Source organism: Danio rerio, chromosome 17 (assembly GCF_049306965.1).
Source record: "Danio rerio strain Tuebingen ecotype United States chromosome 17, GRCz12tu, whole genome shotgun sequence".
NCBI lineage: Eukaryota > Metazoa > Chordata > Actinopteri > Cypriniformes > Danionidae > Danio > Danio rerio.
In genome coordinates this window covers 39,169,796-39,196,144 of record NC_133192.1, presented here as the reverse complement: position 1 = coordinate 39,196,144, position 26,349 = coordinate 39,169,796, and the positions used below count along the sequence as shown (strand labels likewise).

General features: G+C 38.0%; 1 protein-coding gene across 3 annotated transcripts in view; it reads right to left on the bottom strand.

Moving 5' to 3' along the window:
• mideasb (mitotic deacetylase associated SANT domain protein b) overlaps positions 1–26,349 on the bottom strand; it is a 59,907-nt gene that overhangs the window by 32,955 nt on the left and 603 nt on the right. Inside the window, exons 1-5 of one of the 3 annotated variants that reach the window (XM_009293218.5) lie at positions 17,618–17,966; positions 10,950–12,768; positions 8,911–9,210; positions 5,837–6,197; positions 4,770–4,836 (exon numbers count right to left, since the gene is read on the bottom strand). In XM_009293218.5, coding sequence (XP_009291493.1) covers positions 4,770–4,836; positions 5,837–6,197; positions 8,911–9,210; positions 10,950–12,404 — 2,183 coding nt within the window. In that variant the 5' untranslated portion in view covers positions 12,405–12,768; positions 17,618–17,966. Of the gene's footprint in view, positions 1–4,769; positions 4,837–5,836; positions 6,198–8,910; positions 9,211–10,949; positions 12,769–16,660; positions 16,760–17,617; positions 17,967–26,349 lie in introns of those variants that run through there. The other 2 variants (XM_073927810.1, XM_017351828.4) reach the window with 2 other exon arrangements.

Sequence of the window (26,349 nt, the reverse complement as noted above, 5' to 3'; positions counted from 1 at the left end):
AGCACCAACCAAAAATGAATGAGCACCACTGCAAATTGTATATTAAGCGATTTATTGTACTTGAAAACAACATCAATTAGGACTAACAAAAACCAGAAACAACTATCTAACTAATGCTGTGATGATGATAATTTTGTGCAATGCCAAAATCAATATTTAATAATTCTAAAATATGAATAATGATGACAATAACACTAACAATAAATTACATTACCGTCTATTTATCTTTGTGAATTTTATAATGGGACCTTGATCTCTGCTCTGTCTACTTTTGATGTTGAAAATTCAACTCTACAAAGTGACTATTATTGACATTTTAGTAGTTTGAAATAATATAATGCATGAGAAATAATATGTAGAGAAATAAGTCTGTAAAATAACAAAAAATGTACTGGCAGCTTCTTACAGCTTGTTGCAGAATAAAATACAATATATTCCTTTAAAATATTAAAAATATTCATAAAAGTCATTTTTTAGGGATGCACTGTAACCATTTTTTTGGAACCGATCCAATCCCGATACCAAAATGCTGAGTATCGACTGATACAGATCTGATCCTTATACTGTGCTGTTTTTTTTTTTTTTTTGTTTGTTTGTTTTTTTTAAGCATAATGTAGTTTCTATAGTTACATAAACTCAAATAATATATCATCTTTGGTAAAAATAACAGACCTATAGGCCTACTGTATATGACAGACGGCTAAGTAAAAACATGACACTTGCTGTAAACTAGGCTACGTTATTTGAGCATTCTTTATGACACTGAACTGTTTTGGTCCAACTTACTTAAGTTTTCTTTTTAATATTACAAGTTTTCTTTGAAATCTGAAATAGGCTACCACTATTGACACTAATCAAAACACAAACTGGGTTGCTAAATAAAATATTAATATAAATAAAATGACAGTGAAATATTCACAGTTTCAGAGCAGTCTATATTAGGCTGAATAATATTCTGTTAATGACAATCCATATTGTGCGCGTCAGTTTCCCTTTTATTAATATAATCACCTACTTTGACCACAATGAGCCAGGCTGTTTACAAACTATTCACAGCACTGAAACTATTCCCCTCAGAAGAATAAACTTGGTCAGAAGGTTGAAAGAACAGAACGCATCTGCGCAGTCAGGGCGTAAATGAAGCGCTTGATGCATTACTAAGTCACAGCGCGGAGCCCTCCGGTATCTGCGGACACTTTCAAAACGTAACAGCACAAATGGAAGAAATCAGTGCGTTGAGGATCGGTCCAATGTATTATTGAGCCTTTTCTCGTTTAAAATTTCAGGTGGGCCTACTTTGTATGTGAAGAGCAGGTATTAATCCTCTCTACTCCAGTGCTGCGAATGCGATCTGCTGATCTAACAGACACAGCGCAACATAATTAAGAAACTAAATGCATTTCTCTGCTAATTATTTAAACTAACAGAAACAAATTTTCGAGTTGTCATGAACGCGACACGCAGTTTGAATTGTGAATGAATGGAGAATGATTGACAGGCGCAGGAAGCGCTGAAGTGAACATGACTTTAAACACTTGAATATTCATCTGTACTTCACATTAAACTATAAAATGGCTTCAGAACATTCAAGATGTAGTAGGTCTACAAGACAACTTTCTAGTGCCTTATAATAGGCTTCATGGCTTCTGTTGGCTTATAAATTACTCAGAATATAGCGCACAGGCAAGATGAGATTTGGATCAGTACCAGCTGGCCGATACCGAATCCAGCAAAATAATAATAATAATAATGCGGTATAGAACCAATATACAATCAAGTATCGGGATCAGTGCATGCCTAATTTTTAAGGTCAAAGTATGTCAAAAGAAAGATCAAGGTCTTATAATGTGTATCAAAAGATTTTAAAAAATGTTTTAAAAATTAAAACATAAAATTAGAAAATACAGAAAACAGTTAATTTATGAATATTTTTACAGTATATTTGTGAAAACAAATTAAATAAAAATGAATTTATATTTTAATAACAGATTAATGCCAGTAAAAAAAAAAAAATATATATATATATATATATATATATATATATATATATATATATATATATATATATATATATATATATATATATATATATATATATAGTTTTATTTTTTTAATGTTCTTTATTGCCAATGAGTTCCTAGCAAAGCATTTCAACAGGTTTAAACCTTGTCTAGATTTAAAAAGAGAGAGTTTAAAAAATACTTTAGACTAGGTGTGCACAAACTTTTTCTTATGATCAACCAAAAACCAAACTTGACTAAGGGCTGTGGGTCAAAGGTACATTAGAATTTTATGATTAATCTGCTAATTAATTTCCTAATATTTAAAAATAAATAGAAAACATTGCTTTAAAATATATTAATGAATGCAGTATATTTAAAAATATATATTTAATTAATTTATTACAGCAAAAACAGAGACAATCCCATTAATACAATGGAGTTCAATGCTGAATACACTAAGCTGAACCTGCTTTTGCCTCGATTGGCTCGCCGATGTCTTGTGCATTGCCTGATATCCGTCGAGTGACAGTATATAGATTTTTTTTAAATGTGATGAATTTAAATAACTGAATAAATTAGCAATAAAAAAGGATACATTATATTCAAAATAACGATATTTGTCAAAGATATTTGCTCCAACCACCAGTCCATCGTTCTCCCACTCTTCTTAAATTGAATGGTGGGCCAAATCAAAGGTTAGAATGGGCCAACTCTGGTTGTGTCAGTTTTAGACAATCTAAAGTAATTATTTTGGGCGGCTTTACGAATTAGACCATTACATCTATGCAAAAAAAATAACACGAAATGACCATTCATGCAGCATTTTAGTGATTGAAAAAAATTATATAGACAGCAGCTTTACCAAAACACTAATATAAATACTGTGTGTTTACGGGAGAACTCGCATTATGCTATCAAAATCGTGCGCAGGTGCCTTTCCTGGTTCATTTGAGAAGCGTGAGTGCTCTGAATCGGGCTCAGGCGCGGTTCAGTTGGCCGGCCCTGGCCCGTTTAGAAGAGGTGTGCCAGAGAGCAGTTCACTTGGGTGGTATGCTTGTAGTGCAAGTGCAAAGCGCGCATAAGCCCGAAACTGAAGATGTGACGCCACTTTTAGGATAAAATCATATCGATTTATTAATTATTCTTACTTTTCAATGAACGCAAACTGTCGTAGTTTATTAAAGACGCAAACCCCTCACTGCATGTCAGCTGCACCTTCAGCGAACCGCCTAATACGTGCAGCATAATGACTTTAATGATAATTTATGAGTCAAAAGTGGAAAATATTTGACTGTGTGTCACTGCATCCCAAACGACTAAAAATAATACAAAACAATATTAACTAAAGCAATCTCCGCTGTGCTGAATGAGAGCGCTGCACTCTCTTCCTGTTAAACTGAACAGGGCATCATGCATCATCAATGAGGTCCAATAGGTGCTCAGGTTCGATAGGTAAAAATGCGATATGAGTGCAGACCGATGGTGGTGGGGGGGGGGGGGGGGGGGGGGGGGGTAAATCGCTCTTCGGCATGGTTCAGGCAACTTTACCTAATGTAAGAACACCCTAAAATTTCGTACTGCTAGAGCAAAGAACAGCCTTTCACATTTTTTTCCACTTTCTAATGAAATCCAGGTTTTCGAAGGCAAAAGTTTTCTTTTATTGTGATAAAACAGCCAATAGAATCATGTTTACACCACAAAAGCAAAAATCACAGCTATTGACTACACTCGGTTTACTCTCTGCACCTTTATGTCGTGTCTTCCACTTGTGACTAGATTGATGAAAATGCATCTCAATAACAGGTGTAAACAGGGCCAAAGTAGTCTCAGACTGCTGTATGAATTTATTTATTGCTCATCTCATTGTCAGCTCTTTTTTTGTTGTTGTTGTTGTTGAGAACTCAAGCATTGAGAGTAGACTCTGTCCATGGGTATTTGCATAAAATTAACACTCCATGTTTTTCAAGCCAAATGTTCCAGTATCTGACTGCCAAGGTCTGGGGATAAGGCAACACAGATTGTGTTTTATTATTTTGTTCCAGGATGTGCTTTCATGGTGTACTGGCCAACTCCAAAACTGCAGCCATTCACAGAGATTCACAGCGTGTGTGTGTGTGCAGAAAAGAGGGAAAAAGAAGAATTTCAACCGAACACTGTTCTGACCATTAGATAAACCAGCTGGTACCAGCCAGAGATGACATCCCATAATTCCCTCTGCTCTACCACCATCCCCCCACCTATTCTGTCCTTAAAAAGAGCTGAAATTTCCCATGCACCATCCAAGAAACCCATTGAGATGTCCTTTGCCTTTAACACACTCACTAACTTACACATGAAATACCATTTCATCAGTGCTAGCATACCAAAATGAGTATGAATTTAGCATCTGCAGAGTGTGGTTTACCATTTACAATAAAGTAAGGCCAACATAACACTACATGCATTAGCAGAGTGTAAGAGAAGAGTCCGCCTGGATGCAACAGCAGGCTTGTGTTGCGCTTTCACACACAGAAAACATTTATGCTGGGTAAAGTTGCAGCTCTGTATAGAAAACAGTCTGAGAGACTACATTTACTGTCAGCCATTCCAGTCACTTACATTCAGTCAACATAATGAATTGGATCTACTATGAATGTAGTAGAATTATAAAAGTGAAGGTTAATCACATAAAGAAAGTTATCATTTGGCAAGAAGCGTAAACTAATTAAAGCAACTTGTGAAGCGTAATGTGCGTGGGGGTGTTATTTGAAGAGCTTGTGTACTTACGGCTCAATGCTGACAGGTGTAGCTTCACTTATAGCTGAGAGAACTGGAGGGGTAATATCGCTGCTGTCTGAACGAATACAAACAAAAGGACTGTACTTAGACTCAAAGTAAACAGTGTTTCTTATTACAGTATATATATGTCCTCCCATACAAGATATGCAGCATGATTATGACTAATTACATATAACCTGGCTTGCTGGAAAATATAAACCATCTTAGTTGTACCAAGTCTACTGAGGAGCCTATTTATACAGGATTTTAAAGCTGTGACAGAGTTCATTTAAAGCGCACAAATTTTGGGGTACCTTATTTTATAGACAACAATTTTGAAAATCTATATATTTAAATTTGGATTAAAAGAAAATTATAACCAATATTTTTGTACCCATTATTATACTCAATATTTGTTATAATGGATCTTTGGGGAACTCTTAGACAATAATCTTTAGCTTAGCAACATAAGCTACCATGAAAATTAGATACCAAATTGACATTTTTCTCATATCTGGCCTTTCCTTAAAAAGGGAAAGTTGTTATAATTATGTATACCTCTATATCTGTAAACAGAAACTACAATAAATACAATATTGCTACTTTTTTTGCAACAATATTGGGAAAATAATTTTAAAAATCTGTTATATAACACAATCACACTGCATCACTAGAATTATGATACATAACTAGTGTTACAAATGTTACATCATATCAAATCATATCACATGTACCATACAAAAATCTAGTATTCTAGTAATCTAGGTTTTGAATGCAAGTAAATAAATAGCTGTGATCACAGTCTGTGACCCTCTACCAGGATATTCAAACCATTTTCTTGGGAATCTCTATTTGTCTGAGATAAATGAGTGACTATTTAGAAAGCTCTTCAGTCCCTTGTAAGCTTGTATTACAGTTAAGACTATATAGCTGGCTATATGATCTGCATCTAGACTGCCTGTTTATTTAGGTTGCATTTCATCGCGAATTTCAGTTCATTTAGTTGTAAATGCTGATTACTCTAATCAAAGTGATATTTAATGAGCTTTATTAGAGATAAAGTCAAGGGAACTCACTTGAGCGCAGAAGGCTGCGGGTGGCTGATTTGGGAGTGGCAGGCGGGGGCAGCACCTGATTATTAGCAGCAGCAGCTGCAGCAGCCGCAGCCGACAAGAACGTGGAGAAGTAAAGACCCGAACCCTCTCGAACCGGGCTGAGGATGGGCGGAGGAGTGTAAGGCGGCATGTTGAGGGGGTTGTCCACCAATCGGACAGGAGATCGTAGGTGACTCTGGAAGGGTGTGATGCTGGAGTAGGCCGGTGGGGCGATGAAAGTGCCAAGTTTGGGTGGGGGGATAAAGAGCGGTTCTGGACGAGGACGTCGTTTGGCTTTGGCTGATTTGCTGTCAGCTTCACTCCCGCTCTCTGCTCCGCCATTCTGCAGAAGAAATTAGATGTTAGAAAACTGCATAGATCGCAAGCTAAAGATATGGACATTTTGGCTGATACCAATAAGTGATAACTCTTTATATTTGAAGGCTAGACCTGTGGTGAAAAATCATTTGCAAATTTGATTCTGCATCGATTCTGACAATGTCAAATGTGGTCTAAGCAAAAAACAGTGATAGTGTTTATCAGTGCCTTGCAGCAGCTAGCTTAACTACATTTGTCAGTAGTGTGGCAGACGCGTCGCTACTTTATAAATCAAATAGCTTTTCGGTAGTGAAGCTAGTCAATTTGCGCAGTAGCGTCCACACAAGCTAAAACTCCTGATCATGGATCAATAAGTGATGGCACTGACATTCACAGAGCTGTGAGGACGGTGTCTAGCCAATGAAAATAAATCCAGATGCTGGCGAGAATGACAATTTCTTTTTTTTTGATTTCTCTGTGGTCGACAAAAAAATTATCCTGGTTGGTAACATCGCTAACATTAGAAATTTGCTTGATGGAACGATGACTGAGGGAGAGAAGCTATTTCTGAAGCAGGATTCCTCCTGACCATACCTGGAGAAGTACATGTTAAGACGCAGGAACGTTAATTCCAATGCTGTGCTCAAAAATTACTTTAGTAATTTACACCAAGTCCAGCAAGTTTATGATACTACATTATGTAGTGTAATTCATTAATGAAAAGTTGTAAATATATATACAATATAATGCTATTCCTAAATATTTCCCTTTACTATACATTACTATAGTATTTTAAATGTGTAACACCTGGTTTTATTGTATATTTTGTTTTTGCTGTTATATACTATCATTTGTTTCTGTTTGGTACAGCATATTATTTACAGTAAATAATTTAACTGAACACGGCTGCTGCATGGAGGGCGCTAAAGCGACCAGCGTCTTCCGGTAGAATGCTAAAAACTTCCGTTTACAGCGTGTACAACTGGTAATTTGCGCTCCGAAAATGGGTTTCAATTACGTTTTTAATGGATAACAGAGTGTTTTTGTGACACACAACTTAGAAATTTGTCTGTTAAAGCTGTAATAATTTGTCACATGTGGTTCAAGCGCATCAGAAATACGAGAAAAACGTTCTCCTAGTTCATGTGTTTGCCGTCAGAAACACGCACACACAGAGAGAGAGAGAGAGAGAGAGAGAGAGAGAGAGAGAGAGAGAGAGAGAGAGAGAGAGAGAGCGAAAGAGATAGAAAGAAAGAGAGAGAGAGAGAGAGAGAGAGAGCAAACCAGAGTACTCGCATGAAAGTTAACAGGTATGAAAGTCATGCAATTTACAAAAATGACCAATAAAAGTCTGTTATTGATACTCTGCTGGCTGATTTGCTGTTCATTCTAATCGCGAGCCGTTTGCGTTTTATTTTGTGTTGTATTCACCACGGTTTGTGTTTTTCTGTCATTTCGAAACGACACTAGCCTATATTTTCACTTTGTCACAATTATTAAATCAGTGTGTCAGTGGCACAGTACAGGCTATGTGTGTGTTAAACATTTTGGTGAATTACATTTGTTTGGGCTGGTTATATATTTGAAATAAAGAGAAAATGTTGACTTTAGCGATGACAAGGCTTCATTTAAACTGCAGATGATGCCGTCTGACAACGAGGGGAAAACGCCTCACAGCAGCTGTTTTCTATCCTATTAGATCGCATTTCTTTAAATGATCAGTCCAGGAGATGGTGCTGATGGACAACAGTGTTAGTTCAAAGAGGATAAAAGCAGGTAAAATAGACTAAAACTATCGTTTCAAAGCTGTCCAAATGTAACTGTATACACACATCAGCTGCCGACCGGAAGTTTTTAGCATTCTCCTTGCGCATACACGCAACGCATAATGGGTAATTTTGCGTTCCAAGAAAAAGGTCTATTGATAACTAAGATAAGATTGATTTGGATTAAGTTGCTTCGATTCAAAAATGAAATTGCAAAAATAGCTTAGATGTAGCTAAACTACTTTTGCTAAGTAGCTTTTAGCTTAGCCTGCTCATTTCCCAGAGGGTAGCTTTTAGTGTAGTTAAGCTACATTTTAATTAGAGTAGCTAATAGCTTTGCTCACTACATTCCTCAAGTAGCTTGCCCAACACTGGTGTTCATAATGCGTTTTCATTAACATCATGTCATAAAAGCCAATTTACATGACTCAGTTAAACATACAAGCGATCTTACTCTTGAGCATTGGAGTGTAAAGATAAAACTAGCTGATAATGTTTACTCTTTAACTGTAGAAAAGCAACAAAACAGCAAAGATTTTTCTTTTTGCAAAATTCTCTTTTCTTTCATTTAGTAAAAACGTGTGCATCTACTCCACGAGACCCATCAAAACCACAATGACCAACATTTATCATTAATTTAACATTACCGATAACAAAAATAACAAGGAAAACGATATACTGTGCATCTCTGCGTAAACCGTTCTTTAAGTCACAGACCACATGCAATCTAAATGATCTTGTTGAGTCTTGTAATATCTGAAAAATGGTTTGGGGGAGGGTGGGATTAGGGTACAGTGAACGAACAGAGGGTGAAGGGGGGATGGGGGGGTCGTTAGAAATTTGCGGATTATTGGGGAATTTTAATCCATGGCTTAACGCTGGGGGATGGAGAAGATAAGTTGGCAAAAAGAGAAAGATAGCATGAGAATAGAAAGGTAGATGTTTTGATGTGAGATCAGTCAGTAAACTCACCTGGCCCGTGCTCTCAGATGGGGAGTTCCTCAGCGAGCGCCGTCGTGTAACAATCACAGAGGGCTGGTAATTGGAGCAGCTCATGTCAGAAGGCCGCAAAGGCCAGCTAACGGAGAGGGAAGCCTGCTCATGATCCGGGGATGAGGAGTCAGTCTGCCTCACTGGTACAGAGACTGGAATGACCAATGGCATGAGGCTGTCGTCTCTGGGCCGCTTGGCACTCACCTGATCCACCTCAGCTGCCCCTCGACCAGGACCTGTCGGGACAACAGGCGGACTCCAAGGCCTGTGTGGCTCTTGCTGGCAACACAACATGATGAGTTAAATTAATGGTTAAAAGACCTGAATCTCAGCAGAGGGCATCCCTCCTCAGTATGTACAAAGGATATACATGAGAAATCAGAATTAAAATAAAAGCTGATAACATATATTATCACAGGAAATGAGGTTAGTTCAGGGCTATTTTCAAAAACAACTTAATGAATTAACTGTGACCTCATTTCTGCTACAAGATGAGACAACTTGCCCTGCAGACGAGAGACAGGCTGCATGTGGATATATAGATCCATTTCACATAATGATATTCCCCCACTGGACAAGAGCTGTTTCTATATAACCAGACTCTGCAGTGGGTATGTTAATGATTGGAGAAGGGGTTCCTATTATGTTAGATTTACTGAACTGCATCCATACTTCTCCACAAAACAGGAACTTACAAAGACCATACAAAAGTGTCAGTCTTAGTGATTTCACAATGGCTGTACATTTCAAAACCACCTTTTTAACACAAAGTTCTAGTCATAATAACAGTGTTCAGGGAAAAGCACTAAACCCTCATTTCCCTTATTGTGAGAGCAATTCCTTTTTACACTCCTTATTGCTAAAGATTAGAGCAAAGAAAAGGGCTGACATGTTTAAAACGTTATTGATATGTTGTGGAAAAAACGCAATCAAATCTACGTCATTACTACAGTGCGTCTAACTGGAAGCTGCATGAAAGTCTAGAAATCCCTGAGGATGTGGCCTGTCTTATCTGAACTCCGGCCTTGCTGGCACCACTGAGGTATTCAACTTAGTACATCAAGCCCTTGCAGCTCACTCACCCTTGAGCTATGGCTGTTTGTCAGCCTGTGTTTGGCGTAGGGTATTTTTACAGGCATGAACTGACACCAATCATCAACAGACGACCAAAAAAAAAAAACCTTAATGTCTTATGTATCCTCTATTTTCAATAAGCTAGAACTGTATTCACCTTACTGAACTATGCTGTGTGTTCTCTACACTATCTAGCCTATAGATCACAGTATATATACACACCCTTTCATTGTTATCATCGGTTGGAAGTCTTAAGGGAGTGCTGCTGTCCTTTTTATAGGAAGTTTACGCAACAAGAAGAAAAGCAGAATACATTACACGGAATGGCCTACAGACACTGCATCAAACTAGATTGCTAATTGTGCTAATTTTCCTTGTGCAATGAAAAAAAATAAATGAACAAACCAAGTCATTAAGACTTGCCCACGGATTCAAGATCTACCACAAAAAGATAAAATCTCAATCTAATCTTCCATTCCAAAACAAGTGATAACACTACTTAAAATAAGTTAAGCTATGATTGTGGAGTTCAACAAAAGGAAATGTGCACCAGTGTTCATGTGCCCTCAAGAGAATCTGTGAACTGAGGGTGGGGTGCACTTGCTGGTATTTGTATGAGAAATCAGTAAGGAGATAGTGTTTGCAGATGTGTGGAAAAACCTTTGTTTGGCTCAAGATATCATGTGACGTAGTGGTGACAGTCAGTGCCTGTCTGTCTTCTTCTAACTTTACACTCCCCATTAACTGAGAAACCTGCAAAACCTGTAGATATTTAAAAGAAGTAGTGCATCCTTGCTGTGCTACTTTATCATCATGTCAACTTCACTTGCCTAATGGTAATCATTGTCTTACGACAGACACCAACTTTTCATTCTCACTATAAAGCAATGAACGAACAGGAAATAACGTCAATGCTTGTTTCTATAATAAGAAACGTCAGTTACCTTGACATTACGTGAGGGAAGAGATTCTCTTTCTGAAGCCTTCTGAGCCAGGGTTTCTAGGTTGGCCTCTTGTGACACTCTCCTCTTCCGCCGAGTGCTCTGGATTACACCAGTTGGAGCGGCCCGAATGTCTTGCACCATAGAGGTCTCAGAAGCCCCGTTCTGAGAACCCTGAGCATGAAGATCAGACGGTATAACAAATGGGTTGTCTGAGGCAGGTCCTCCACCCTCTTTTGAAAGCCGACGGGATCTCCGTGGTCCAGGCTGTTGGGTTTCGATGGCTTGCTGTGAAACAGCTGCAGGAGGCTGGGGAACCGATTCCTGTGCCTGGGTTGATGAAGGATCTGTAGTCTCCTGGGATTGTCCTGATAACGAGGGGTGATGCTGATTAAGCAAAGGAGCATGTGGCTGCTGGCCATCAGAGTAAACTCCCAATGCATGTTGGTTTTGATGAGATTGCTCCGATTTTTGTTGCTGCTGCACCAGTTGTGCCTGAATCTGTTGCATATGCTGTTGTGGAGTCTGTTTTAATTGATGTGCTTGCTCCAGTGACTGTGGTATTTGTTGCTGCTGTTTTTGACGCTGAAGTACCTGTTGTTGCTGCTGCTGCTGTTGTCGTATCTGCTGCTCTATCTGTTGCTGTCGCTGTTGGAGCATTAACTTTTGTTGCTCCTGTTGCTGTAGTTGCTGAAGTTGATGTTGAGAATTTGTCTGTGAACTATAGTTCAAATTTGGTAAGGTCCGACTGCCCTGGACTACCTGATAGTAACCTGCTACTAGGTTCTGCTTGGGCTGTCCAAAAGCTAACTGAAAGGGTTGCAGCACAGAATTCCCAGTGGTGGACTGTCCGTGCTGCTGTGGATTTAACATTCCAGGCTTTTGTGTCTGCTGAAAGGCTTGCTGCTGATCCCATTCCCCCATGCCCCGGACAGGTTTAGTTGCATCCCTGTAGGTCTCTCCAGTCATGTTAGCCTGCTTTTCGGTTGTCCTAATAGCTGATGGCTCAGATTGCTGCTGCTGTTGTTGAACTGATATACCTTCGTGCATTTGTTTTGCAAAAGCAGCCTGAGGTGTCAGGTAAGGACCAAAGTTCTGTTGCCAAGCGGTCGTACCCTGTGACCAACTGTTTGGTCTTGGTTGGGGCTGCAGAGATGGGTCTTGATGTGTCCACTTCAAGGGCATTGTCTGTTGATAATGCCCACGGCTTTGATCACCCTTCTCTGGACTGAAAATAACTGAATTATGGTACATGCGTGATGCTTCTGGATTGAAGCTTTCCACACCTCCGCTGTCATTATGGCCTGGCCCTGAAGGTGGGACCCCGACGCCATAGTAGGGCCCCGTATGCTGAGAGGCTTCTTTCATTGCCACACCCTGATCGTTAAAGAAAGTGATACGTTTGCCTGTTCTCTTTGCGTTTGGTTTCGGTTGAGGTTGCAAACTCATGACTTTCATGAATCTAGATCTGGGGAGTGGTGGAGTGGGCAGCTGAGGAGACAAGAGTTCAATTCCCCAAACCACACCAAGGTGTTCTCTGGTTTAATAAAAAGTCTTAGAGTATCGTCCTTAAAGAACCCTCGACCGGTTTTGTGACAGTTAATGGTCATCCAAACCTACTTAACATGGTATCAATGCAGGTACACTTTAAAATACAAAACTGCAGCACATCTTGTGCAGAAATTTCAGTTTCAATGCGGTGTAGCTCAAACATGTCCATTTGCTTTTGTTTTTGCTTTCTTCTCTGCCAAATCTTCAACTCCTTGGATGGCAAGTACGGATAAGTTGGTGGGAAACTTGTTGCTCATTCATCAGAGACAACCTGAGAAGAAAGTGGTCACAAATATTATGGTTAGCTTTCAGAGTCTGAACTTTATGCTTAGTGGGGGGTTCATTTAAATGGCAGTTTTAGCAAATTCATGAATAGGGCCCTAGAGAAAAGGATTTAAAAGAGAAAGGTGGGTTGTTAAGGGTTGGAGAACTATGCCTCTAGCAGCTTAGTGCATGTGATGATAGGTAGTTTGTTGAGCATGCACAGAAAGTGACAGCGTAATCTTAGCAACCAGCAAACCAAAATGACACACATGTGAGAACGCTAACAGTGAGTAGAGGAAAATGTGCATGGTACCACAAGCTATTGTTTTAGACTGTGTGCAGAGACAGCAACGGCGAAAGTATGAGGAGTAGAGACGATGTACAGTTGCAAACACAATCCCACAGAAAGTGTGAACATATAGTTAGCTCAGTTTCACAATGAAAATGTGTTAAGGGGATTCCACCCCAGAGTTGACATTATCATCCAAATATTGTCTTCAAAAATCAAAGTGTCCTATTTAACCTCTTATACATTTCATACATCACAAAGGGTTTGTGTGCAATTAAGTGCAAACCAAATGAATAATGAAATTAATGACCTGAGATGTCTGTATACTAGTTAATGTTTGTGTGCACATGTTTGTGTAAAATGACATTCAAGACTGCATGCAAATTATAAACTACACTAATCAGACAAGAACACTCACTAGTGATTTATCAGATTTATTTTGAGCTATATTCAGTAAATAATGTATTTTTTCAGTCAAATAAAATTATTCTCTGAGCTTATAAAAGTAAAAATTGTATAATATAGCTATAAAATCTAAATGTTGTATGCCTTCCACCTACTTATGGTTATTACCATTATATACAGCTATGAATAAGGTGCCACTTAAATGTTTTCAGTTTTTCTAGATTTATAATTACATTTTTGTTTCATTCTGTGAACAACTGATGTTTTCCTAATTAAAATAAAGATTATCATTTTAGTTGTTGTTTTCATTTGTATTATTAAATATTTTGTGGAATAATGATTTCCAAAGTACCTGCAAAAGATCATTGAAAATCATTTTACCAAACTTTGTCTCAGATATATTTGGTTGCATTAATTGAAAAATGTAAAGCATGTTGAACAAGTACTTTTTACATTTCAGGCCATAAGCTGAAAAAGCAAATGAAAAATGTTGCTTTTTTTTCTGTCATTTTTTTAAGTGAGTAAATCTTGCGTTTCAGCAAGAAGTTAGGGATCTTAGGCTAAAAAAGTTTGGTGACAACGGAGTTGGGCTGTGCGATTAATTGAAATTAAATCGCAATCACGATTTGAAACGTTGCATTTAGCTAGTTGCAAGAGGCTGTGAGGTAAATGTATTATATAATTTCACCCACCCAGAGCAAATGTGTGACTGCCTTCTGTGTGCGAGTCTTACTATTCAATTGAGTGAGCACACGCCAATAATTTTGAATTTTGTTCTGCCCAATAAGAATTGCGCGACTGAAATAGGCGGAAAGCCCACAATAAAACAAACAAACCAGAAAACGCGGACAAATGGGATGATGCCGTCTGCCACTTCAGAAGCAGTACAAGACAAACTAATATAATAAAAATAGCATGTCTGTAATATGGGAATATTTTGGTTTCAAAGTCAGTCACCGAACAAAAACAGGTCATTTGTAAGAGCTGTCGCAGAATTGTTACCACAGCATGAGGAAATACAACAACCAGCACCTAAAAAAGCACCACAGGTTGCTATATGAGGAGTGTCTTGCTAAAAAGTCTACAAAAAGTATTGCTAGTGACACTCAATTTAGTAGCTAGCAACAGCAAAGTGCAATTTCAAAGTTCTTTGCAACTGTTAACCCGTATGAAAACACATCACGAAGGCAGCAGGACATAACTAACGCCATAACTCACTACTTTTTGCTCTAGAGTAAAATTTGTGTTGAATTTCTGAATATTTATAAACAAATGAAAAAATAGAAGTTGGAGTAATTTAATATCTTTTCAGTTCCTTTTTTTCAACCAACACGCACAGTATTTCAGTAGTAAGAAGCTACAATTCAGAATATTGAGCTGAAACTTGACTACAAAATTAAATATCAAATTAAATCGCAATCTCCGTTAAAAAAATTGCAACTATATATTTTCCACATGTCGCACAGCCCTACCCCTGAGTTAAACTGTCAGTATGAGCATCCCTAGTTTAAACCAATCAGAGATGTTGACCAGATTGTTAGTTAATGATTTACAATTCAATATTGCCTATATGGATGGCATTCTTAACCGTGGTGTTGAATGTGATGCGTTCAAAAATTTGGGTGCAACTTTTCTGGTGCACCTAAAAAAAGATTTTGGGCATACTAGTGCAACCAGTTAATCTAGAGCCCAGCAAACGCAAGTGAATAATTTGTTATGCTGACTTAATGTAATTTTTTACAACAACAAAAGCTCTAAATCACAATTTTAGTTTGAAATATGGAAATGTTATTTGTTTATTTATTGCCACATCTCATGACAAAATGGATATACATAAAAATATTACATGATAAAAATATATTCAAAGTTACATATGATTTTTCAGTTCAATTTTTGATAAATAATTTAAGATTCTTCATGGTGGTACCTTTTTAAAAATGTCCAAAGTACTCACCTTATAATAATTTTGTCAACTGGTATTCAAACTTCTACATTCCAACAAAATATGTTTGATGGTAAGAGCAGCCTGGCAGTAATTACATTTAATTGTGGTAATGTTGGTTTTAGATTCACACTTTCGGACTTTCTCCTTAATATTATAATTTCAGAAAAGTATTTGCAATTTCTAAATAGGCAAAACATGTTAGCAGCTATTGACTATCAAAGTACAACAATGCTCCCAGTCAATTAAATGGTGTTAATATTGTTTCGAGGTCATATTTACATCTGATTTCAGACCAGATATTTAAAGTATCATGGGAAACACCATGGGGAGCATCTCATAAGTCCAATGAATATGTGAATACAAAACCAACTTGACCTCGGTTTACTTTTAGGTGATGCTTAGTTATTCAGTAAATACAAATGAGTCAACCTAGAATATCCCATTCGACATCCAGTATAGACAGTTTGTTCATGCCTGGTCTCAAAATTATAATTTGCAAAGCGTCTTTCATTTATTTTCTGGTTAATTTCCTGTAATGTATTATTTATGCAGTTGTTTGAAAATGTTTTAGCCCTTCATAGATAAAACATTTTAGTGACATTTTACTAAAGCCCACATTTAATAAACGCAGTACATCCAAAGAAAATGAGAATTTCACTATACTTTTGCACAAGAAACTTTAATAAAATAAAATAAAGACCTCAAAGGTCTAGAATAGGTTTTCAAACTAGTTTTTCAGAAATGGAAATGATCATTATCCAACTTCACATTACTGATGTAACTATACTTAAAATACTACAGAGCAATATTACAAAAGTAATATTCCTGCATATTTCCTTCTAGCTAAATATTTTAGTAGAAGCCATACTATGAAGTTCAACAAACAAACAGTATGTATAAATGCTGCGTACTTCAAGCTGCCATTAAAGCTGCAGTATTTTCAGGGGTGGCGCAATGCAATGAGAAACACCCCTAACACAGGAGAAGGATGTAAACAACAAATTGCATCAACCAAACCAGCGTCCAGTAAACACCATATTGTAGGTCAGTTTGATCTAACACGTTTCAATTATTACACAACTCCAGCGTGTGGCGTTCTGGTGAAAACTGCGTGCAATGAACACACATGCATATCCATGCATTAGCAAAACAATACAGACAGCGACGCACGGGTTAACGTTACACAAGCCACGGTTTAAACAGTTGACAAGAGAACGCGTTTAATAAGCTTGTACGTCAAGTAAGGTTACCTAATCGTACCTAGTTCTTAATTTAAACCGCGAACAAATGCAGAAGAGACTCATGTGCTGAGGCATGAGCTAGAATTCCCCTCAGAGAGAGAGAGAGAGTGGATGTGCCATAAACACAAGTGAGCTGACTTACTAGGGAGTAATTTAGGGGGCGTACTTAGAGGCAGGACGAGTCTCGAGGCAGATTTTAAAAGTTTGTGTACTTTTTAAATGAATGAATAGTCCAGAAATGTGTTTCAAACCTGTATGTTAAGTTAGTGATTTCTGTGGGAAATGAGACGTGTATGACAGCCTTCATTCACTTTCATTTTGTTGGAAAAAAAGACGAGCTGAAAGTGAGGCTGTCATTCTGGATAACATTTTTTGTTCAACTTAAAGACAAAAAGCTATTTATACGACGTTGAAATCACACATGAGAGAGCATGACAGCTCTCATTTTTTGCAAGTACTACCCCTTTAACTTGAACGCGCCGTTTTATAAACGCGACGCAGAGGACGCGCGCCTGAAAAGCGCCCTCAAAAGCTGTCTATGTAAACAGTTCAATTGGTTTTGAGACACAGACCGAGTGTTTGCACACTACACGGGTGCCCTTCCTGGACCCCCTTCCTGGTGAAGCCAGCTCAGCGCTATTTACCAGAAGCCCTTTGTTGCAGAAAAGGGATTATCCAGTCACTAATTCCGTGTCACACTGCAACAAAGTGGACAACAATACACCCTATGAAGCATGCTTGAGCAGCAAAATAATAAAAGGAGGCAAATGACAAGCCCCCTCCTGTCTGTTTCTAGTTGTCAACTCTGGTAAAGGTAATTCGTGCGCAAGTTACTTCTTGCTTCAGTGAAACAAGGGAGCAACAACACGTAGCCCTCGTTAGGGTGCGATTAACAACTTGCCCATAGCAGATAGTTTAGATTCGTTAAACTGTACCAAACATTACATAAGCCATTTAAAACAATAATTCTTCTTACCGTGTCTGATCTTATGTTTTCAGGTCGCTCTAAGAACAACTGCAAGGTCCGATGCAACAGCAGAGAAATGACTGCATGCTTATCCACGATTGAGTCATGCAATGCTGACCTCACTCCAGTGATATTCAAGTCAAGAGGTAGATCCTTGTGCAAATGAAACCAGCGACAAATGGAAATGGAGGGCTTCTAAGACAAAATGGCGTTTTTTCAAAACAATTGCACGCGATTTTCACAGCTACTGCACGCACATGCGGATCGAAAACGCTCAAAACAGCCTAGTTGACTCGTACGTGGAGTATGAAACAACACATTCTCTTTCTGCTGAAGTCTTGTGATCCCCTACTGTCCTGTAGGCCACACCCACTTCCGCTACCATATATGGCTTTTCCCCCTCCATGCGGGGCGCTGTAAGTTACAGCAAAAGCACGGGCCATGCGGGAAATTCCGTCACTGGAAAACGTTCTTGTACCAAACATCTCCATCCGTGGCTGAATCGAGCCAATGAGCTATGATAGGTTAACTTATGCGGTCAATAAGCAAATCATACTTGCTATAGTCGAAACTACCACACAACCCGCATGTGGGACACTTTTAATTTTAAGAAAAGGTATGGTTGTTAGGATAGGGGAGTCTTGGGAGTTTTGTAACACGGTGTGTGTTGCAATACTTACAGTTTAACCAATAGAAAACGAGCTGAAATCATCACGATGACAGAAGCAAAAAAATATATGAAAGATGAATCCCATATAAGTACAGTGAATAATGTTATAATATACTTGTTATAAAGTTATACATGTATATAATGTTATACTGTATATAATGTAGATTGTCCCACTTGGTGCAAAATGTATTAAAATGGTATGGTTGTTTGGATTGGGGAGTCTTGGGAGTTTTGTTACATGAGTTGTGTTGCAATACACAAAACAGTTTAACCAATAAGAAAATAGAAAATGAGCTGAAATCCTCACGACTTGCCTAGTGCCAGCCTAGGGGGGGGGGGGGGGGGGGGGGGGGGGGGGCATTTTTTACGGTCACGTTTTATGAAATATTTTGTGCTTGTCGTCTGGAATCATGTGCATGCTTTTTGCAGTGACAAAAATGATGACAGATGAATGATGACAAAAATGTTGCTTACTAAGATCATGTGCAAATTGTTCAGTCCAAACACACACTACATGTTTTATAGTTTTGTTTTGTTTTCTTTTTTAAGAGGACTTCCCCTTGAGGTAGACAAATGGCGAAGTACAATAATGCAATATAATGTGATTATCAATATGCACAATATTGATAACAATTATTTGAGCTTTTAGAGTGCTTTTTAAATATATTCAGATTGTACTAGTGGTTGTTCATCACAGCACCACATGCTTAAATATTTAATAGGTGCTTTATATTCAAATAGACATTCAAACAGACTTACTTTAGGCTATTTGTGTTTTATGCCTATAGTGAATACGTATTTATATATTCATTACACTTTACATGTGTTTGGCAGTAAAAGCGCACATACAGGTGTTTCTCTAAACAGGCGCAGGTCAGATTTTCTCCAGGTCATAATTTATTTTATTTAAGTTAATTTTGTCTAAAAACAAATAATTAGACCCGTCCAGTTTCATCCCAGACCACCTTCTGAAGTTGTCAGATTGATCAGATTTATATCTGATCAGTATAAAACGAATAAAGTGACTAGTGTAAACAACCTTAAAACACACAGATGTGACGGGATTAGCACCTTTTGGGAATGGGAGGTCTCGGGACAAATCAATAATGCCCAATATACAGGATATCCTGGTTAATTCAGCCAGTTAGTCTAGAACCTCATGGTACTAGCAACAGATTTTCATCTGTTAGGAAGTAAGTAACGTTAGCTTTACCCAGTTTAAACCTATGTTTAATATTTTGTGACAATGACGCTGCTGCCTGCTTTCTCCATCTCTCTTTCTCGTTTCGTTCCATAGCGTTACTCCGTATGGATGAGGGTGTCACATCAAAGATTCAAACATTACAGCTCGGTGGGTTATGCCACGTGACTTACGTCATTGTTGTGGCTCCATGGGATTCGAATAATTGGCCATAGTTATTTCAAATGACACTTTATTACAGCCATATCACCATGCAGCCTAAGACCGGTTACTTACTGAAGCTAAACAGTGCTGAGCATGGTCGGTACCTGGATGGGAGACCACATGGAAAAAACTAGATTGCTGTTGGAAGTGGTGTTAGTAAGGCCAGCAGGGGGCGCTCAACCTGCAATCTATTTAAGTCCTAATGCCCCAGTAAAGTGAAGGGGACACTATACTGTCAGTAGGGGTGTAACAATTTATCATTGTACGATTTATTGCGATGCAAAAATGTCACAATATGCATTGTGGCGTTATGACGATTTCATTACGATACAACGTCCGTTTTCTCTTATTAGTTGAGCTGTTTGCACGTGAGCTACGTTCCACCTGCTGTCGCACGTGAGTTCAGATTGCAGCAGCAGTAATGTTAGCAGACCAAGATGAGTGGAGCTGAAATAGAGGATGGCCCATCCTCTCAAAATCAGACGTCTGGCAACATTTCGGTTGTACAGTCATTGCTTTAGACTCGTCCACTTTTTGACACGCATACTGGGTCAAACATCCTAAGTTTTAAAGTCTTCACAGTGATTTACATACTTTGCACAGCGACAGGGATACCTACTAATGGTGTTGAAAGAGTCACATACTGTGTTTATAAGGTACAATTCACCCTAAAATATCATTCTGTCTTCATATAATGTTACCGCCGCAAAATCACACATGACGAAGCTGTTACTACAGAGGGCGGACTGATAGACGCGCGCGTATGGCAAGCCGTTTTAGCATTTAAACCTTTGTTTTGACTATCCATAAATATATTTTGAGATATCTCTAATTATATTTTGACTAGTCATAACTATAATTCGACTAGTCAGAATGACAATTAGAGATATCTGCAATTACAATTGTACTAGTATGAAATCAGATTGGAGATATCTGCAAATATATTATGACTAGTCATATTCCTCCATTGACTTCCATTGAAAAATATTTGCAGATATCTCTAAATGAGTTTTGACTAGTCACAATTGTAATTAGAGATATCTCTAAATTAATTTAATTAAATATGAATTAAATACCTGGAAATGTGAATTTTTTTGCACACACAAAAAACGCAAGTGACCAAGCAAAGCCTTAAGCTCTTACTGTTAAATTCAATTGAATAGAAAGCTTTTTTTTGTTTGCACCTTTACTTAAATTGTTCCTTAATTTTGTCTGTCATTTCAATAATATTTTTAAGAAGTTTTTAAATTGTTTTATTTTCCAGAGACAGGCCTGTTTAATTTATTTTCTTGAAGAAGGTTCAGTTTAACAAGTTGAAACAAAAGAAATACATAAAAAATAGTTTACTTGGTAAAATTTGCATTTCAGTTTAATTTTTAATTTTTATTCCAAATATCGTGATACATATCGAATCGTGAACATTATATCGTGATACACATCGTATCGTGAGCTGAGTGTATCGTTACACCCCTAACTGTGAGCGCCGTCTTTCGGATGAGACGTTAAACCAAAGTCCTGACTCTCTGTGGTCATTAAAAATCCTATGACACTTCTCATAAAGAGTAGGGGTGTAACCCCGGTGTCCTGGTCAAATTCTTTCCATTGGCCTTTTGGCATGGATGTATATGCAGCCTTCTATCTACATTACCAAAAAAACACTTATATCACGTTTGTGACAGCAGGAAGGATTATACATTATAACATTATTCACTCTACTTATATAGGATACAAAGATTGTCCCATTTTGTACAAAGTTTAATTTATTTTCTTTAGAGGTGTTTGCCTGGGAGGACCCCTTTTACAGGGGGTTTCCACAGTTAGTAACATCCTAAATCCAGCTCCTGTTTTTTTAAGCCTCATTGACACCTGGTATTAAGATGCATTTTGGTCGATGGAATAACTAGCAGATGAGGAGACACATTCCTGCTTACACTTGTGGTTTTAATGTCTTTCTTTTATGCACTTTTGACCACCTTCCGAATATTGAGGGAATACATGGGTTTCTTTTATTTATTATTTTACTAATATTGCAAATAAGAGCTCACACAATTTGCATATGAACATTAAAGGAGAGAGGTCGGTGTCAGATTCAGTATGGGACATAATGCTTTTGTTTTGTTGCCTTCAAACTTAGCTTATGATTTTAGACGGCAAAGTTTAAATCCCATCTGGCTTCAGCATGCACGCTTCAGCAACCCATCCCGTAAGGTTGAATTAGGTCAGTAGGCAAAGAGTAGGTGGTCTTTGGCGCTGTTTAAACACAGTCCACCACATGAGGAGGGTTCAACCTATGAAAGCAATCTGGAAGTGGTTGAAAGTGAACAGGCTCAACATGTTTCAGACCCCATTCAAACATGTTTTTAGATTTGTCCACTTGTTATCAGATTAACAAAAGCATCTTAAAGGGATAGTCGACCCAAAAATGAAAATTCAGTCATCAGTTATTTACTCATCCTCCTTATTTCTTTCTTATGTTAAACACGAAGGAATTTGCACTACACGAAGGAAGATGCACTGAAGAATGTTGGAATGAAGCAACAGTCATTGACTTGCATAGCTTTTTGTCCCTATTATAGATGTCTGAATAACAAGGGATGTAACGGTATTGTAAATACCGTCATACCGCAATATTAATTTTTTTCGATATTACCGTAGTCGCATGACTCGGTAAAACTATAGGTCTTATGAGAAAATTTGCTCAGGCGAATGAAGCGAACGGGAGGTAGCGGAAACTACAATTCCCATCAGCCCAGGCGTGGCCATCATCCTTTGCGGTCTGTTGTCGCTACAGATCCAGTAATGCGGAAATGGAGTGTGCTGCTAGAAGCGGGGATGAAAAAGAGCTGGAAATGATCGAACTTAAAGCGGGTGTTGTCGCCACACGCGTACTGAATAGCGCATTCTGATCAGCTGTGTTGTCGCGCGCGTTCTGATCAGCTGTGTTGTCGCGCGCGTTCTGATCAGCTGTGTTGTCGCGCGCGTTCTGATCAGCTGTGTTGTCGCGCGCGTTCTGATCAGCTGTGTTGTCGCGCGCGTTCTGATCAGCTGTGTTGTCGCGCGCGTTCTGATCAGCTGTGTTGTCGCGCGCGTTCTGATCAGCTGTGTTGTCGCGCGCGTACTGTAAAGCGGGGAGGGGGGGTTGAGCGCGCACACTCAAGAGCGGTGTTGTCGCGCGCCTACTGAAGGGCGGGACGGAGGGTGTGTCGTGTCGCGGGGGCACTTTTGATCATTTTGAAAGGGTATTTTCTATCCAAGTCTAAAAAAGGCATGTGCACTGCACAGGTTGAGCCCTATGTGTGCACGTGCCTGCAAGTTGGGGAATACGACTAATAACAGTCATGGGGACTGCAGAAACACAGCTCACTGTTCAGATTGATGCAGACATTGACTTGTACCGCAAAGAGACCTCTTTCTCACTCATGGTTTGTCCTCTCAAGTGGGGGAAAGACAATGCACAACGTTACCCACTGCTGTCAACCTGGGCCAAGTCATATCTCTGTCCCAGAAACCTCAGTCCCAAATGAGAGGGTTTTTTTCTGTTGCAGGGGACATTGTAAATACCCAGAGATACCAGCTTTTACCAGATTATAGTTATATGATAATTTTCCTTAAAACCCATCTCTATCTAAGTGAGTGAGTGAATGATTAAATGTTGAATGTGATGAGTTTTCAACAATACTAAATTGAAACTTTATTTTTTTTACATGGTTTAATATTTTTTGTTATTAAAATTGAAGTTCCTGTTTCAAAGCTTACAGATAGATGGCTAATTTGTATGTCATTGACACTTTTGGCACTTTTTTGGAGTATTTTCATAAGTTTTGTTTTTCCTGTAAATGCTTCAATAAATACCGTACCGTGACATTCTGATACCCTTACATCCCTACTGAATACCTTTATTTGTTCAACATAAGAAATAAATTCATTAAATTGAAAAAACAACTTTAGTGTGAGTAAAGTTATGAGGAAAGTGATCCTCGTTTTGTCAGTTTGTGCTATTTGAACAACTGGGAAAACAACATATTATTTTGGTCTTTGAAAAACTTTACCCAAGTATGATGACTTCATACTGTTTCATTCTAACATGTACGTTGCTTCGATTTGTTTACAATTTTATTCCCACTTTATTAAAATATAGAAAAATGTTTACATTTTTCAGAAATATTTGAAATGAAACTGGATTGTTTTTTTCTGAATATTATTTTTGTGTGAATATTTGTATTAATAACTTGTTATTAATAATAATACCGCATTTATGAATATTTAAAGTTGACATTTTATTACTTTTACCCTCAGATCACTATTGGGATAGAATTTAACAGCACACTTTGCAATAATTTACACAGTTTAGGGACAAACTGTTGGTTTCTAATGTTGTAGTATTTTAAGGTCTTTTTTAGGTAACAAGTGCATTTGTACTTACACTAAAAAGGCTCAAAATTTTATTTCTACATCAGTCTCCATCAGAACTTCGGGATATATTTAAATCTGAATTAAGTGTTATTAAAGTCAGCATGAACCAGAAGTTGACTTAATTCAGTATGATGACATAATTGCAATTGAAATAGAATATTAAGTAGGGAGCAGGGCTTATCTTTGTGCTTCTCCACTGATCTAACAGGTTGGAGGGGCAGGCATAGCTTAGTATGTTTCACCCAAATGTCAAACTGACTTTTTATTTTGGCAGTGGATCAACTTGCATAGATAAATTGTTCACCTTAAGACCACCATTTTTTTAGCTATAGCAAAATAAAGATTATAAATATTGATTTTTGGCAGCGTGGAGATGCATTGGGTAGCACTATAGCCTCACAGCAAAACGGTCACTGGATGTTTCCCAGTGATGGGTTACAGCTAGAAGACCATCCGCTGCGTAAAACATATGCTGGAAAAGTTGTCGGTTCATTCTGCTGTGCCGACCCCTGATTAATGAAGGGAGTAAGTCGAAAAGAAAATGAATGAATGAATGAATAAATATTGAATTTATGCAGACTTTAATGTCATTACTGTGATTGGATGTAAAAATGTTTGAACTTTATATGCAACCCAAAACTTATTTTACATTTCATATATTAGTTACTGTTGTACTGGGTCAAAGATGAACAGAAACTGTGGTGAAGACGTAATCTATGATCGCACTTATATGATATTTTGCATTTTATTTTACAATAGGGCTGCAGGTATTAGACAAAAACTATTTAGTTTGTGTGCAATATATAGCAATATGAATATAATTTGACAAGATCTTATATAACTATTTGGAATGAATTAATATTTTTACATTGATTGGGATGATTTTGTAGAGGAGTATCTGCACAAATTACAATAAACATATACAATTGTACAAAAAGTTTAAGGTTTTCAGTGGAATCTACCAGTATTGAGGTAAAGAAATATAATAATAATAGATAAAATAACGTTGTGTAGTGTAGAGTCCTCATTGTATAAGTAATTAAACACAATTAACTTTGGTGTATGTACATTTATAACCTCTTGGTTTAAGTTTGCTTGACTACGGGTCTTAAAAACACATTAAAATGAAAATCTTTCACTCTATTTTAGAGTTCAAATTTGTTATGACTCCACAAATCACTAGTTCTGAACTGTGATGCTGATCAACTATAATCCCAACTTGACATTGCACATCCTGCGATGTGATTATTGCAAATTGACACATTGCGATATCGATGCTGAGACAATATGTTGTTCAGCCGCCAGCATAACACAATCGTACTTGATATTTGAAGATCAAAATCTTTCATCAAAGTTGTCCTGAAACTATCGAACAACACCCATTTATGTCTTGGGATAATTTTGAAAAGCTGTTTTGATCCATTACAAATGTTGACTACCATAATATATTTATAACCACAGCCATTATACAACATATCTCATAACATTATGCAGCTATAACTGTACTGTAAATGCCTTTTTATAATGTCATGAAGCCATTTCTCAGGCAGAAATTACAGATTCGATGAATTCGAGGCGTGCCGGTCTAGTTTTGGTCTGACGCTAGTTTCTAAGCCTGACATGATGTAGCATTAACAGACAAATATGGGATCAAGTTATCACAAGCTGGAAAACGGCAGGTACTAAAGAGATAGTTCACTTCCAAAAAATCTTAAATGCTCATTTTTTAGTGAACCAACCATTTCACACATCCCAACTGAATGACAGACAATAGTTCCAGTTCTAAGTGATACAATTGAGAACAATGTAAAAAAGGGAACATGACTGAGCTGGAGTCAGCAGACTGAAAGGAGTCAGTAGCAAAATTCATGAAACGCATCTACTCAACAACACCATTAACTCTGAGCATTTCTGTGTGCGTGCAGAGCTCCAGCAGCACAGACATGATCAAGCATGTGCTGCCGTGAGTAAGGAGACACCCATATAGGCCTCACCGTGACCGTGTCAGTTTGTAGACTCTCTCTCTCTTGCTCTATGCTGTGCCTTAAAATAAAGTGCAAAGCCACCAGACATTCACCAGGCATGGCATGTGCTGAGTGCACCAGCCTCAATGAACAATCTGATGCATCACATATTGCTATTAGGGTGTGTAAACTATCACTCCCACACATTACTGGAAGTAGATGCATGTTCCTGATGTATACAGACTGCATTATTAAGCACAGAATGCACGTAGCAGCTGCAACACATGCA